This window comes from Battus philenor, unplaced genomic scaffold (assembly GCF_028537555.1).
Source record: "Battus philenor isolate CCGP_79_NKW_IND1 unplaced genomic scaffold, ilBatPhil1.0.hap1 SCAF_5, whole genome shotgun sequence".
Taxonomy (NCBI): Eukaryota; Metazoa; Arthropoda; class Insecta; order Lepidoptera; family Papilionidae; genus Battus; species Battus philenor.
In genome coordinates, this window is record NW_027181715.1 from 9,661,953 (window position 1) to 9,679,196 (window position 17,244).

Genomic DNA, 17,244 nt, shown 5'->3' on the forward strand with positions numbered 1-17,244 from the left:
GTTGCTACATTAAATGTTACATAATTCACATTACAGTTGCTTTGTTGTGTAATCATTGTAAAAGTTATGTACATATGTACATGCACCCTATTCATGGATAAGCGATTTAAATTCGTAATCAACAAGTATTAATGGAATGATGTACGACTCGATGTATACATTTTTTAAAAATATGTAACGTAAAGATACTAAAATTTTAAAAAGTTTTCTTCGAATTAATGTTGGTGCTACAACTATTAGTTCTTGTACCAACAAAAATAATAATAGTGTGCTTAAATATCAAAATAGTTTGGGTCCAAAACAGCGTGTTATCCAAGTGTCTTACAAAAAAGTGTAGACTAATTATAATAAAAAAAATTAGCTTCATCAAAGACACTACTTTCGTCTTATGCTAAATAAACTATTGCATTAAGCTGTTCTTAATTTTAACCTGTTTACACGATTTACACGTTTTTTATTAATCCTTTACTAAATGTATTAAAAATAATATATGATATAAAACTTGCAATAAACAAAAAATAATGGCCGTAAATAAAATAAAATTAGGGACTTTTCCCATTTTTGTGTACGTATTTTTTTCGCACTGTCTGTTCAACTAATGTAGAGCTTATCTTTCATTTCTTAAGACAAATTTCTTTACGATTCTTGTATACAAGAACAAAGAATATGTAAAAATATTTAAAAAAACGAAGCTTAACATGCTTTTAACATTACAATTTTTCTATTTATTAAAGGGAATCTCATTTTATCCTATAAATTCATTTCATTATTGGCAATCTTATTACCAATTATATGCTGGTAATACTCGTTATTACTGAGCTTTTCTCTATGCTGCAACTCTAGAATAATGACGAAGTCGAAGATTGTTACCGTTTATCGTTTCTATATCCACGCTTTCAATTTGTCGTAAAATAAGAAACACCTGTGAATAAATTTAGCTATTACACGTGCGTAAACATGTATAGAAACAAAAAGGACGTTGATAAACACGTGGAAACGTTAACATCCAAATTGTCATCAAAAGAGGTAAGTTGAAAATTTTGTAATTTCATGTGAATTTTGGTGTTTGTAATTTCAGCACATTATTTTTCCTGCAGTTCAAAACTCGCGCATATTCTGTTGCTCGGTTGTATTTTGAAGTTGGGGACTATGTAAGCTGCGTGAAATACGTTGAACTATATCTTAGTTCTAAAGATAAAAATGCCGCCGCGCATAAACTTCTCGGGCAAGCTTTTCAAAAACTAGGACAGAAAGAGAAGGCGCTGGAACAATATAAAACTTCACTCGAAATAGACGCTACACAAAGCAGTACCATTCTGGATAGTAAGTTTCAATTACTTTCAATTACTTTTGACTAAAATCAGTAAAGAAATAGGGTATTACTATTTATTTATAAAAGGTAAGGAGAATTGAAAAAAAAAACTTAGTATATGTAAAATTGTCTAATTATCCACATTGCATTATTTACGATATAGTAGATAATGAATATGTTGTAAGTGTGTAATGGGTTTGTATAACCTATAAAGTTTAAAACGGTCATTTATGATGCAAAATTTTATAACATCTGTTTTTTAATATTTACATTAGATTGTTATTATACCCATGATGTTATACTTGTAATATGCACTGCATGTTATGAATCTATGTTGTTGAATTATTGTTTGAAAGACTATTTTTGAATTTTTACCCTGAATTTAAATGCGAAGTGTATAAGTTATAAACCTCTGTTAAAAATAACGTTAATTTCAAATTAATATTTTTATGGGGGTAGTATATTTTAGTTAGATAACATTAATAAGACATGATTTATAATGATGGTGATGATTGGATGAATGGCAATTGTTTAATGAATCCCGTTATTTATAAGTAAATATCATGAATATTTATGAATCATCAAATTTTTTAAATTCTTGTATTGTTTTATATAAGCATCTATATCATATCACAGTTTTTGATTATCTTTTTTTCTGTTTGTATACACTAAATATCATTCCAATTATTATAAGAAAGATACTCTATATAGCAAAGTGCAACAGTGATTAACAATTTTCTAAGCCATAAAACTTTTAAGTGATGACACATGGCAGTAATTAAAGTTAAATGTACATAAATATTTCATGACAGCCTAGTCTATATTAAGCATTTTGACTTCACCAAATGTAACATAACAGCTAGAGCCACTATCTAAATATTAAAGAAAAGGGAAATTATTTTTTTCAAAGTAATTGGAGCAATCATTTTAAAGTGAGTTTATATATAAATAATATTTGTAATAATAGGTAAAGATTTTGAGCATAAATTAAAAATGATTGAATTGTTTCTACAAGAAATAATCTGTGAAATTGGGATGTTTTCTATATCTTGTAATATAGTTTATTAGGAGATACAAATAAAAATTGTTTATTATTTTATAAACCCATTTCTATTGAAGCAATATAACTTGCACACTCATTACATTACATACGCACATGCTTATTATCTATAGTTAATGTTGTTGTTTATTTGGTAGACCACTCCCTTTTAGTTCTGGAGTCAGTACTGATGTCTGTAAAAGCTATTTTTCAAAAGCCTCCAAGCAGCTTTAACATGAATGTACAACATATATAGTTTTCAAGCTGTAATGTTAGTGTTTAATGAAACCTAATAATGAAAAAAGATTTTCCTTTCCTTTTTTAGTCTGTGAGCTGCTTACGGATGATGATGTTACCATTGATCCTGGACGTATAAAGTACTGGTGTGAAAAAGCAGAAGCAATATTCCCAAGACATCTTGTAACATTCAGACTTAGAGAGAGAATTTTAAAAATGGCTAATCCTGATCCTGAAGCTCTTGTCAAATTGCTAAATTCTGAACTTTTAGTAAGACCAAAGGATTTATTACTTCATATTCGGTTGTTAAAACACTACTTAAATACCAATCAAGTTAAAGAAGCATTTGAACACAGTTGCAAAATAGAATTTGAGAGTAAACTTTTTTTACATAACTTTGATTGGTATGAAGTTGTCTCCCAGGTTCTGAACCATAGCACTAATAATTTTATGGATTGGTTATATCAATTACTTTTACTAACTGTCAAAGAGAGAATTTGTCTCTTAAGTATTACAGAAGTACCAAGTGGATCTTCAAAAAGCTTACTTGAATCTAAGGAATTGCTTGTTGCTTACGATCAAGCAATAGAAACAGTATCTCGAGCTGGCACACCTTTGGGATTTTCAGAATTTCATACATGCCTTCTAAAACACCATAGGGGTCAATTAGCTTTTCATACAGCTACTGTCTTACTTAAAATGGCTAAGAAAGACGTAATAAGTTGGCGAGAAGGTGTAAGACTAGCAGACCCATTAATGTTAATTGCTTGGCAGACAGTGCCAACTGATACTAAAGTTAATTGGCTCTTTCATGCACCAGAAAAACAAAAGTATGCAACCTACCGCTGGTATATTGAAGGTTGTTATAGATGCTCTCAATCAGGTCATTATTTACTTGCTAATTGTCAGGACAAAAGTCAGTTGTTTTTAGACCAAATTTCTCAATATTGCTCAAGTTCTGAATGGAAAGAAAGACTGTTTGAGAAAATTTATCCAAATCAAACAAATTTTAAAGGTTCTCATATAGCATCAAATTCATTTCAAGCTCCAACATTGAGGTTACCACGAAAGAGTGAAGTTGAAGCTTATGATGATGATGCACAAAGAGAATATCCAAATTCATTACATCACATAATTTGGATTTTAATGACTTATAAAAAATATTCAAGCTTTAAATGTACTCTGTTTGATATGTTGGCACCTACTTCCTCAAGTTGTGGTCCAGAAACCCTAAGTAAATTAGATATTCAAGCATTTATGTATTGTGCTGCTTTGACTGTTGTAAAGCAGAAACATAATCAGCACTCCTACATTGCCAATGATAAGCCACAAATTATTCCAGCTAATATTACAGACTTACATTGTGCATTTGCTCAAATGAAATGGTGGGATTGTGCTTACAAATTTTGCCAAAATGAGTTAGGTACTGAGTTAACTGATATTCGAGCAACATTAAGTGCAGGTATTGAAGTTGTAAGGTGCATAGATAATCATGGCCTACATCCTGAGCTCCTTTGTATGCTCGGGCGTATTTTTAGTGAACAAGCGAAACTGGAGAGTGTTGATGAGGAAAGCAATAAATTAGAAATGAGAGCATTTCTTTATTATTCAGCATCTATACCACTTTTGGCTCAATTAAAAAGCAAAGGTGTATTGAAAGTACCTGAAAAAAGGTTTTTTGATTACCCACATACAGAACTTAGCTCCAAAGAGCTTAATTCATTAATTGAAGAAAGTAAAGTGTATGTGGCACTAGTACATCTTCGAGAAGAAAATTATGAAAAAGTTGTTGAGCTGCTTTCACATGTAAAGTCGTCAAAGGCATACTATTACCTTGGTGAAACATATAAAAGAATTGCACTTGAAGAAAAGTCTAACTCAAGGGATGATTCTAAATGTTTATCATTATTAAGTAAAGCAAAGCATTTTGCTTACAAAGCTTTAGAAAAGCTAAAGGAATCTGAATATAAAAGTGTTTCTTTATACTCAGAAACTCAAGATTTGATTGAAGAAATAGAAGCTTGTATAAACAAAGTGGATCCAGACTATTCTGTGGCTGCTAATAACATAGATATAAAACATTTGTCTGATGAAAATCTATCTTTAATTGGGAGTGAACAATATCCTACACGACCAAACTATATTTTCCGCAACGTTAATAGTTCTACACCTAAATACCAACCACAAACTAATGTTACTTGTTATCGAAGTGCAATAGATTCACAGTTAATAGAAAGTAATAGACTTGACCACCAATATTTACAAAGAATAGAAAAGCAGATAAAAAATTTACAAAAAGTTGAAACGGCTGCTGCTACTAACAATGAAAATAAGAACAAAATAGATGAAATAATTAGCACTATCAATTCTAACACTGAAATGATTGCAGAACAATTTAAACTTCTTAAAGTATCACTTGAGCAGATAAAAGGACAGATAGATGAAAGCAAAAATGAATCAAAAGATGTCATTGAATTAAAGAAACAAGTTGCAGAATTGAAAAAAGAAGTTTTTAAATTAAAAAAAGTTTCCTCAGACCAGGCAATAGATGATAATGAATTATTCAATTTAGATGAAACCTATAGAGCAAGTGACACTGCATCAACATTTACTCCCCATGTGCCTTTTGCACCATCTCAAGTAATTCCTCCATTTACGCAACGTCTTATGCCTCCATTTCCTATTCCATCTAATCCTTACCAGTTATATGGACAGAACTTGTATAATCTTTATAACCAATATTCTCAATTTGCCCAACCACAATCTATCCCTGGCGCACCTATTTTTGATCCAACAAGAGGTCAAATGAACTATCCTAATGTGTATCCAACTCCTGATCAAATGTATCTTGATGTCGCTCATCTCATTCCTGCAAATTTACCAGCTAATTCTGGGCCAGCTGCAACCAATGTAACAGTAGTACCTACAATATCTGTTGCACCAATTACCACTTCAGTATCTACTTCAATAGCACCTTTGGTGACACCAGGGGCTCCTTTAAAACCACCAAACCTGACAGAAGTCAAAGAACCTGCACAGTCTTTACCAGTAAATGTAGTTATAACTTCTTCGGACCCATTGCCTACTTGTACAACTACTCCAGCGCCCGTCTTAAGTGTGACAATACCTCCTCAACATATTAAGAATAGTCCACATAATTATCAAATACCAATGCCTTGCACTAGTGAAAGCAAAGCTGTAGTACCCCCGAAGTTTAGTTTTGTTCAAGGGGGACCTAAACAAACAACTGCAAAATCATCATCTGTTTGGAATCCTACATTATTTACTAGTGCACAAGCTTCAACTAGTGTCTTTAATACTTCTGTGAATCTCGACAACTCTAAGGTTGGAGGATTTATGTCCGAATCATCACCAAATACTAGCATTAACAAATCAAGAACACTATCCGAAAAAAGCAACACATCAGTGGAGAATTATGATCCGTGTCCAGATTTTAAACCAATTATTCCTTTACCAGCTGAAGTTAAGGTTACAACAGGAGAAGAAGATGAAGTTGTTATATTTAATGCTAGAGCAAAATTATTCAGATTTGTTGATAAACAATGGAAAGAAAGGGGCTTAGGTGAAATGAAATTACTCCAACATAAATTGACAGGTAAAGTCAGGGTACTGATGAGAAGAGAACAGATACATAAAGTCTGTGCTAATCACATTATTTTACCTGAAATGGAAATTAAACCAATGAAGAATGAAATGAAAGCCTATTTCTGGTTTGCAAATGATTTTGCTGAAGAAACTGTAATTCTCGAAAAGTTTTGTATAAGATTTAAAACTGCTGAAATTGCCAAACAGTTTTACAACGCCTTTGAAAAGGCTCGCCAAGAAGCTTTGTCTTCTGCCAACAACAATGCAAAAATGAACCAAAAACAGATCGATAAATCGAGCCCAAAAGTTGACAATACTTTTACTAATGAGCAAAACAAAACTGTTATTGGAGGATTTTCATTTACAGGCACACCGTCTTTCAAAGCTGTCACTAACGTTGCTACAGCCGTCGCCTCTCCTGCTCAAGAAACTGTAAAAAGTAAAGTTAATGTTTTTAGTAGCTTGTCATTTAAAAGTAATAGCGAAACTCCTTTCACTAATCTATTTAATACAACGCCAAAACAAAATGATGAAAAGCTTGATTGTAACCAACAAGCTGAAAAAAATAACAAATTAAACACATCTGACATTGTTGAAGAATTTGAACCTGCAGTTGATTTTAAACCTGTAATACCATTGCCTGCTTTGGTTGACCAAAAAACAGGTGAAGAAGATGAAATTGTTTTATTTGAACACCGAGCAAAATTACTTAGATATGATGCTTCTGCTAAAGAATGGAAGGAAAGGGGCCTTGGAAACATAAAGATATTAATGCATAAAGACAACAATAATAAAATTCGACTTTTAATGAGAAGGGAGCAAATCATGAAAGTTTGTTGTAATCATGCTATTAACAAAGAAATGATTTTTCAGAAAATGCCCAATATGGATAAAGCAGTAACATGGTGTGCCAAAGATTTCTCTGATGGTGAGCTAGTAGCAGAAACTTTTTGTTTAAGGTTCAAAACAGTACAAATTTGTAATGAATTTGTTGAAGCAGTAAGGATAGCTCAATCTAAAATTAAAGACGATTCCAAAGCAGCTAAAGAGGAACAAAATGCTGCTAAACAAAATATACTAATGAACAGTGGCAGTTCCTGTCAACCTACTGGACCACATTTAAGTGATCCTCTTTCCAATTGGGGTGATAAATTTAAATCAAAAGTTGGTTCCTGGGAGTGTAAAATGTGTTATGTTCAAAATGAAGCATATGCTGAATTTTGTTGTGCATGTAATAATCCAAAAACTCCAATTTCTGCAACTACAGATAAGAAACCGAATTCTTCAACTGCTGATCCTAAACCAAATTCTAACAAGGAGAGTTCTTTCAGTTTTGTAATGCCCAGTTGGGGGGATAAATTTAAACCTAAGGAAGGTACATGGGAATGTAATCAATGCCTTGTAAGAAATGAGGGAAGTTTTACGCAATGCAGCGCTTGTAATAATCCAAAGGATCCATCCAATGTAACAAAAGAACAAAAATCTTTATTTATGGACAATATGCCAAAATTTACTTTTGGTATTCCTCAAAGTGTAAATGATGAGCACAACGTAAAAAATGAAACACAGTCATTGTTTAAAACTACGAATTCTCAAAAATTTACTTTCGGCATTCCAAATAATAAACCAACAGCGGTAATTTGCTTTGGTGAACAAAAGCCCATTTCAAGCTACTTCGGAGGATCTAAAACAAATGACAGTGAACAACCGCTCAATTGTTCTTTAAAAAATGTTAACAGTGAAATGTCAACAATTCAAACAAATACTTTTATAACATCACAACCAAATACATCAAAGAATTTCGGATTTAAGTTTACTGCACAAAAGGAAACAAAATCAGATGAAAGTCAAACAAATAATGTAGATGAAGCAATACTTCCTAGCAGCCCTATTAGTGCATTGAAAGAATTGGTAAGACAGAATTACAAATTAAATATTTGAAAAAGCCATATGGTTAACTGTTCTGAGATATTAATTTAACAATACCTTTTTAGGAGGAGAGTGTTAATATTGGAGAAAATAATGAAAATTTAATTTTTGGTCAAAGAGCAAATTTGTATAAATTTATTGATGGGAAATGGGAAAAAGTTACTGTTGGAATTGTAAAGGTACTAAAACACAAAGAAAACAATAAAGGAAGGTGAGTAAAAATATGATACATATAGTTTTTCTCTGATAATTTTAAATTTTTATTTTATGTAATGATTATAATATTTTTATAATTTTTTGACATTATGTACATTTTTGCATTTTCAGAATTTTAATGAGACAAGAAACAGATTTTTGCATTTGCTTTAATCAATATTTGACTCCTGAAATTCAATATAAAACTAAAGATGAAACCACATGGCATATTACTGCCAAAAACAGTAGTGACAAGGAACTATGTTTAGAGCACTTTTGTCTTAAATTCCCAAATCCAGAGCTAGCTTCAGAGTTTAAGAGTGCTATTGATCAAGCTACTAATTTAGAAGCAGAAATGAATGAGATGGATGATGTTATCTTTGTAAGTGAAATATTGGCCTCCAGTGAAGAAAAACAAAAAGCAAATGAATTAAAATTGCCTGAAAACTTTTACACATATAAAAATAAACCACCATGTCAAGGATGTCGAGGTTGTAACGATGATGGTGGATCTATAAATGAAGAAACTAATAACTCGGTTCAATGGGTCCAATCAAAATCTGTACTACCAACCCAAACTAACATTTGTACTCCAGTAAAACCTATAGTTCAGAATACACAAAGCCCAGCTAATTCTTTATATGGTACACCTGGCAACTTTAACGAAACTTCAGACGTTTCTCTTTTCCGTACTCCCACTGGACCGGTTGGTTATAATGCTCCCGTAGTAATAAACAAGGTTGGTGTTGATGCCCCTAATAAAGAGAGTACCTCAACAGACAAACCTAATGTGTTTACAAACTTTTCTAAACAGAAATTAACACCCAGCATTTCAAACAGCCAGTCAAATATTTTTACTTCTCAACCATCATCAGTAATCAAAAAATCAATTTTAGCACCACCAAAATTTGATTCATTTAACACAAATACGGAATTGAAATCAAAGGCCAGTGAGACTAAATCAACTAATGGAGGCACTGGACTGTCTATTAATAAATCATTGTTTGAGTTGACAACAAATAAAGATTTGACACAAAGTTCTGAAGTCAAATCAATATTTGGGGATGATCACAAGCATGTAAACTTGTTTAGTGGAAATACTCAAGGAAGTATATTTGGTCCATCAGCTTTAAGGGTCGATGAAAAAAAATCTTTAAAATCTGGAGTTAGTAATAATGCTGTTTTTCAAATTACATCAAATGAATCTGCTGAAAAGGATTCTAAGGTTGAAACTGATTTGGGCAGTTTAAAGACAAATAATGCCACAATACACACTTCGAAAGAAAATGTATTAAAAGAAGAAAATAAAGAAAATAAGCTTGAAGCGCCAATATTAAAAATAGACAATTCCCTAACCTTTGCGGCATTATCAACAAGTAACACTGGCTTCAACATTCAAAGTAAGTAGATTATATTTGGTTGGTATTAGATTTTTTCCCATTATTTTACATGCTTTACTATAATTTCAACAGAGGTAGCTGATTTTGAATGGGAAGGAGCTGGACAAAAAATATTTGTTGGCAAAACTAATAATAAAATTAACAAATGTCAAGATATTTCAACTGCAGAAGACTCTAAAGCTGAATGTAGTGTAGATGAAGAATATGACCCACACTATGAACCTATTGTTCCTCTACCAGATAAAATTACAGTAACTACTGGAGAGGAGGATGAGGTAAAAAACTATATGTTGATTACAGTATCCATTCATAAACATCAAGATAAAATTTTCATGTTTACTTTAAATGTCATGTGTTTGTTTTAGGAAAAGTTATTTGGTGAACGTTGTAAGTTATACAGGTACGACGATAAGTCACGCGAATGGAAAGAGCGAGGCGTCGGCGAAATCAAGGTTCTGTTTCATCCTAAAAGAGCAACCTATCGCCTACTATTGCGACGCGAACTGGTAAATTATACTTTAACACTTAATACTTAACATTTAAAACATATGTTTTCTTAGTTTCTCTTTAGTTGTCGTGTGACAGGTGGAAACTTAAGATAATGAACAAACCAAAAAATAATTTTTATTTAAAAAACCTATCTTTCTTACCTGAATACTGTTGGGTCTTATAAGTTTATTCATTGTAATTGTTTTTATTTTCGTAAGAAATAAATATTTGGTTTCATTTTTATTATTATAAAGAACTTCATTACTAAATTTAATTTCTAAGCTTTTCTATGTATCTTCTAACCCCTTTATTTACATGTTAGGATACCTTCGTTAGCGCTGTTTCGCATTGCGCCCTACTTTGTTGGCACGTATAATATGCGTTAAACGGGGGCTTACTTACCATACGTCACAAGATAAGTAATGGGCGTAAATAATTATTGAAAAGATATGCATTAATGTCGTAAACCCGTCTTCCTAACGCAGTTCTTTTTACCGTCTGTCCATTTTGTATTGGAAACTAATAAATTTAAAAAAGTTTAAAAAGTGAAATAAAAAAGTTGTGTGGCAAATTTTTTTATGATATAAGATTTATTTTATCTATGGGTTATTTTAACTACAAATAAGTATAAATTCAACAGGTACATAAAGCAGTACTCAACATGTTGGTGTTCATCGATTTGGAATTATTACCAATGAAGAATTCAGACCGAGCATGGACCTGGGCTGGAATTAACTATGCTGAAAATGTAGCCGGTGAACAAGAGACGCTAGCTGTGCGTTTCAAATCTACCAAACTAGCTATTGATTTCCGCGATAAGGTTATTGAATGTGTTCGAGTAAGTAAATAATAATGCATATGTAACATCAAATCTAGTAATCTTGTCATATTATTGATATAATGATAGGCTTACAATTACCAATTTGGAATTATTACTTGAAGAACATGTTGTTGTCACAAGGGGTGCTGGTCAAGAGATGCTTATTGACTTGTATTCCACAAAATATACCATTAATGTGTACAATATCATTAATTACACAGAAATTACAATCTGCTGCTGCTGAAGAAATAAGAAAAGCCAAAGAAGCCGGTGATAACAAATTTGATAGTGTTGCTCTACTTAGACTGCCAAAGCATTTGGAAAATAGTGCATGTGTTGATGACGATATTTCCATAAAAACTGAGCAACAATCAATGAACATTAATGAACCTAACAAAGAGAAAATCACAAGCACCGAGGAAACTAATAAGCAAACTGCTATAGAATCCAAACAAGTTCACTTTGAGGAAATTGAGGAAGACGAGGCCAGGGAGGAAGAAGAATATGAAAATCTATATCAGCATGATGACTCTGATGAGAACTACAATGAAGTAAGTACAGTGTGATTATAATTGTGAAAAAATTATGTGTTCTTTTTGGCCAATATCCACACATTAATCTTTGTGTATCATTGCCGTTTTTACTTGTCTCCTGTGCAATAACCCCAGCATAATTATCAGCTCTTGCTTCTAACTGCCATTAGATTGAAATGTTTGGTATAAGTAAAAAAAATGTTGCAAGTAGTTATGCACCCCATCTACCCCATTGGACATATATATACGTCTCACCCAGTTAACAGGTTAATATTAATGTATTTTAAAATATTTATTCAACGCTTACCCCAAAGGGGCGCAAGACAGTACAAACACTGGCGTGAATTTAATGCTACCTCGAGTTGAAAGACCAAAATGAGAAATTATAATGTAAATTCAAATTGGCGCTGGCGCGTAAGACGTCACTTGTGAACGACGTGATGTAGGTGCGTGAGAGGGCACATAGCTTTGCGAATGCGGCTGAGGCTAGGGTCCTTCTCCCGGGCAAATGAATCTAAACTCACATTTCCTCCAACTCACGACACTTGAGATGTACTGTGTACCATCAAGTTTTAAAATATTTTTACAATATTACAAATTATATAATGCTTTTTTGATTTATATATTTTTATCTGTTTATCTATTAATTTACACATATGGAAGCATAACATGCAACTTAAAAATACATTTTTACCATTTGTAAGGTAAGGAGTTTCTGGCTCCAAATATCCTGCCCAAATTAAAATTTATTTCGTTTTATGCTGATATATTATTTATTAAAATATTGAATGTAACAGGAAGAAGAAGAAGAAGCTGGTGTATACTTCTCATGTGAGGGTGAAGCTATTGTGGAACTAGGCAGTGAAAAGTCAACATGTTCCCATGCACACATACAAGTTGTGTTTGATCAGAACATTTACTCGCCAAAGATCATCGTCACAGATTCAAATACGGGGGAGGTGCTCGCTGACACGCTCATTTACACTGATACAGAGTTCCAGGTAGTTTTTTTTTGGTTTTTAAATATCCCTACATATGCAACACAAAAAAGTCCTGATCTAAAACTTTTGCTAAAGTCAATATTCTTAGTTGTAATTTTTGTTAGTTTGCTAGTTTAATATAACATTTAAACATTACATAAAATAAGCTATTATCATTTCTGTAATTTATTTGATTTATCAGTTAACACATTTTTACTATCCAGATATCCGGCGATTCATGTTCATGGTCAGGTGTGGACTATGATTCTGTGAACAAAACAGTAACAATTAATTTCCCAGACAGTGAAACGGCTATGTACTTCTATGACAGTTGTGAGGTAATAACCAGTTTTGTTTATTAGGTGGTTATAATAGTTAACATTGGTTTATTGGCAATATTTCATGAAAAGAAGGTATTTTCTTTTCTTTTGGAACCAAGTGCCCTGAACTATTAATACATATATACTCTCTCAAAACATATAAATAAAGTATTTTTATTTGTAATTCCCTTTATTTAAAAAGATGGATTTTCCTGGTTATTTTAATTAGTTCCCATAGTAAGTTAACTCAAATAATAAGTGATTATATGTCAAATCTATAAAAACTAAATGCTAGAAATAAAAATGATTAATTACTTTAAATCCAACGAGTGCAGAAATAATGAAATAGAACTTGTAGCTGCCCTGATTTAATTCACAAGTAAATTATTTTTAGAACTTTTATATTAATAATTATAGAAATACCATAATCTAATTTTGCAATTTTTTTATACTCATACATTAAGAGATGATATACATAATGATCTTTGGCTTATAATTTTTTTTATATTTTCAGACAAGTAAAACTGCAACATGTTCATCCATGGACCCAGAATCATAAATCATAAAAGTAGAAAATTATTTTATCAACATTCTTAAATATATCTAAGTGAAATGTTCATAGGATTCAGTCCATTTTCCCTTTCTTTATTATTTTACTAAAGTATTTGCATCGAGTTGATGGTCGCATCTTAGGTTATGTGAAAGTTCATTAAGCCAGCATAAGGATATGTCTAAATTATTGTGTAATTAATTTTTCTTTTATCTATTACAAATATTGTCATAATTTTATTTAAATTACTGTTGATATGAATAACAGTAAATTTTGATTTAGTGTACACATTGTTACATGTATGTAATATACTTAAAATAGATTTAAACATTTCACATTCATTCTGCCTACACCTAAGGTGCAGATCATAATTGGTAAAACTGTCCTGATGTAGTCATAAAAAATATTTTCTACTCTCTCTGCAATATTATATTCTTACAACTAAAAATCATATATTTTAAATGAACTGACAATTATTCCCGATAATATGTTATATAAATAGAACTTTGTAATTATTTTTCTGGAGACCCTGTGATCATCATTACATTAGTATCAAATTACAGACAAGAGATCTGATCAATATTCTTAAGTCTTATTTTTATAAATACTGTGCAGTGTTTAACTCAACATTATTGCAATATAATATTGATCAGATATTTTCATGGCTGTAGTTTCATAATACTACAAACTACTAGTAGCATTATTTTTAGTGTTCTGAGCAATTCATAAAATTTCAGTCATTTTATTATTAACGAGTGTCCTCAGTTTTGCAATTCATTCCCAATTTTTTATGTTGGAGTGTATTAATCTGTACATTTGTGAATTTAATAACTAATTAAAGAATTTTTCTCATTTGGAATGAGAAAGGATGGATAAATTGAACGTATTAAGGAATTTTGATGTTCTGTCAACTGTAGATCATAGGAATTAAAAATATAATAACAAAAGACTTTCTTCATTTCTCATTTCAATGTATGACACTGAATTCATTGTCTGACATCAAATAAATTAAGAGATTAAATAAATGTTGTTTTCTTTTTATTTACCTAGTCTATCTATAAGTTCTGTAACAAAGAAAATGTCTGATAATTTCTAAAAAAATAATTTTATTTTATAGTTTTACATGCGATTATGTAGTGTGAAAAAAGGTATGTTAACCCACTAAACTAGTTATTCAAAGTGTCCACCCTTACATTTAACACACGCTTTTAAACGGTAGGTCCATGCGTCGATAGATTCACGAGCGGTTTCTATTGGAAACTTGGTCACTGCTGCCTACAAAGAATACTTACTACTACAATATTTAAGTGACACTTAGAGCACACCATGTCCTGTAGCACTGACCACAATTTATAGTCCAAAGGGCTTAGATCTGGACTAGCAGGTCAATCATCGGCCTGTATGAAGTCTGGAACATTTAGTTCAAGCCAAATTTGGGTGGTGCGCGCCTTATGACCCGGGGCTGAAGCCTGTTGGAATGTCCACACTTCGTTTTTGAATAAGGTGTTGTTGAGAGGTTTAACTACCGCTTCGAGCACAGTATCTTGATACACTGGCTAAAGTTTTCACACCTTTTTCGCAAAAATGGAGTTTTGTTACCCCTTGGTGGGAGACACCCCACTAAACCATGACATATGCTGGATGTTGGCTTCGCTGAATTATGGCCACTACCTCGGAAGCTTCTTTAGAGCTGTGTGCATACACTCGATCATTTTGTTTTTGTTGTAGTACTTCTCCATTGTAAAAAAATTTTCATCGGTTAAAATAATTTTTCTGTTTTTCGTATGTTTAGTAACAACTGTTTTGATCTTTAAACTCTCTTGTTTTAGTGCCTGGTTTATAGTATGTACTGTTTATCTCTGGTAAGCCCCTAGACCCAGGTCTTGTTTGATAATCCAAGAAAGTGTCCTCGGTGGAATTTTCATTTCTCTGGAAAGGATTTTCTGCTTCCTTATGGGATTTCGACGCGTTTTGGACCTTGACTGCATTTATGGCCTGGTTTGTTCGAATAGAACGCTGTCGGCCGGATCTCTCACGGTAGCCAACAAACATGCTTTCAGTGTACCCTTGGATGGTGGATACACAATCATTCGGCTAATCTCTAGCTTTTTCAATGTATCAAAAATGACGGCTGGCTCCTTAACTACTTTGTACAGTGCAGTTATTGCAATTCTGTTCTCTTTAGTGCTCTTCTAAACAAAATATACAATTATGACGGGAAAGGAGTCAATTTTTTTATCGTAGAAACAGTGGCGTAGCTAGGGGGTGGCGAGCGGGGCGGTCGCACCAGGCACCACAAGCAGGGGGGGCACCAAAGTTAAAAATAATTTTTTTGAATTGTTTTTTTTTTGAATGATGAGTAATGAAATGTTAAAAGAAAAATGAAAACCATAATTTAAAGTAAATAACATAAAAAGAATATCGAATTTTACTATTTTTGTTAGGTTGTTTTTTGTAAGTTGTTAAATAATAGGATCATTAAAAAAAAGTAAATGGTTACAAATTATAATACACACAGTGTTTAAGCCTTTCATTCGCAAAACACATATAGTGTTTTTTAAAAGGGCCCTAAATCACAAAAACACATATCTGTGTTTCAAACTAGTCCACACTATTGATTTTGAAAATGTGATTAATGACTTTGCAGGCCAAAAAGTGAGGAATGTTCGTTTAAATTTTCCCAATAAATTTTATTAAGATCTAATGTAATTTTATATAAATTTATTATTATTTTGAACCAAAAAAATATATATTAACAACATTCCGTTGAAATTATTTAGATTCTTTAGGGGGGGGGGCACCAAGTCCCAATCTGCCCCAGGCCCCAAATACCATAGCTACGCCACTGCGTAGAAACTAATGTTCGAAATTCTAATTAATATTTTTTTTAATGTGTGTCAACAGTCAGTAACAGAATTTATGGCTAGATTAGGTAACTTTCCTAGATCGACTATAATGTTTAAATTATATTTGACAATAGTTACATTATAGGCAAATTATTAACAATAACAAAAATTCCATTGAAGACATTGGTGTTATTATTCAGAACAATTTTTCATATATTCGCGGTTCTCAAGGGAGTCTTCGATCTAAGTTACGTAATACTAAACGTCGTCCGCACTCAGCACGGTCAAGTGCACTGAATTTGTAAGCTGTAATCAAAAATATTTGAGATTATTTGCCTTATTTGTTAAAATTTAATAAATTATTTAAGATATAGCTAGTCAGTTTGTTCTACTTATAAATATAAGTTGTTGATATACATACATGTATAATCAAACAGATTTTAATGACACTTATATTGCGATGCTAACGTGATCACGTTCAGATTTAGGAACGTTATTTAAGAAGAATCACTTTTAAAGACTATTTAATAAATAATTATTCCCCACTCTTCAATAGTAAAATGACATTAGTTTAAAAATCGGAACTTACGGCGCGCTATGACAAACCAAAGATAATTTTTACGCAGACATTAATTGTTCCTCCACTGGGTGACACAGACGTTAACCTTATTTTTACAAAATGGATGGTCCTTGTAAAATATAAAATCTCCAATATCTTGACTATTATGAATCTTTTTAGAAACTATATCCTGTTATATTATTCGATCGATTTACTTGTCCTGATTTTTTTTCTTGAACAACATTTCATGCAAACGCTTTCTCCCTTTCACTCATAACATTGCTAAAAGCTCATAATTATTTTACTTGAGGTTCTATCTTGATTTAATTTCCTATCATTTTGAGCAAATTAATTACTATTACTATACGGCCTTTGTCGGGAGGAACAAAAAAGTAGTTTTAAAATAATATAAGGTAATAGGGGTTCTTT

At 31.9% G+C, this 17,244-nt stretch overlaps 1 protein-coding gene across 1 annotated transcript; it reads left to right on the forward strand.

Annotated features, from left to right (window-relative positions):
- Positions 1-845: 845 nt before the first annotated feature.
- LOC137929915 (E3 SUMO-protein ligase RanBP2-like) lies at positions 846-14,417 on the forward strand. The gene is made up of 12 exons (XM_068773043.1): positions 846-1,026; positions 1,098-1,323; positions 2,677-8,105; positions 8,189-8,334; positions 8,451-9,718; positions 9,791-9,993; positions 10,084-10,224; positions 10,848-11,045; positions 11,249-11,578; positions 12,358-12,561; positions 12,765-12,878; positions 13,375-14,417. The coding sequence occupies exons 1-12, from the start codon at positions 958-960 to the stop codon at positions 13,417-13,419; spliced, it is 8,373 nt and encodes a 2,790-aa protein (XP_068629144.1). The 5' UTR covers positions 846-957; the 3' UTR covers positions 13,420-14,417.
- The last annotated feature ends 2,827 nt before the right edge of the window (positions 14,418-17,244 follow it).

Coding starts and splice junctions, on each gene's coding strand:
- LOC137929915 (XM_068773043.1), top strand. CDS start 958: ATGTATAGAAACAAAAAGGACGTTGATAAACACGTGGAAACGTTAACA. Junction 1,324..2,676: donor AAGCAGTACCATTCTGGATA/GTAAGTTTCAAT, acceptor TTCCTTTTTTAG/TCTGTGAGCTGCTTACGGAT. Junction 8,106..8,188: donor TTAGTGCATTGAAAGAATTG/GTAAGACAGAAT, acceptor ATACCTTTTTAG/GAGGAGAGTGTTAATATTGG.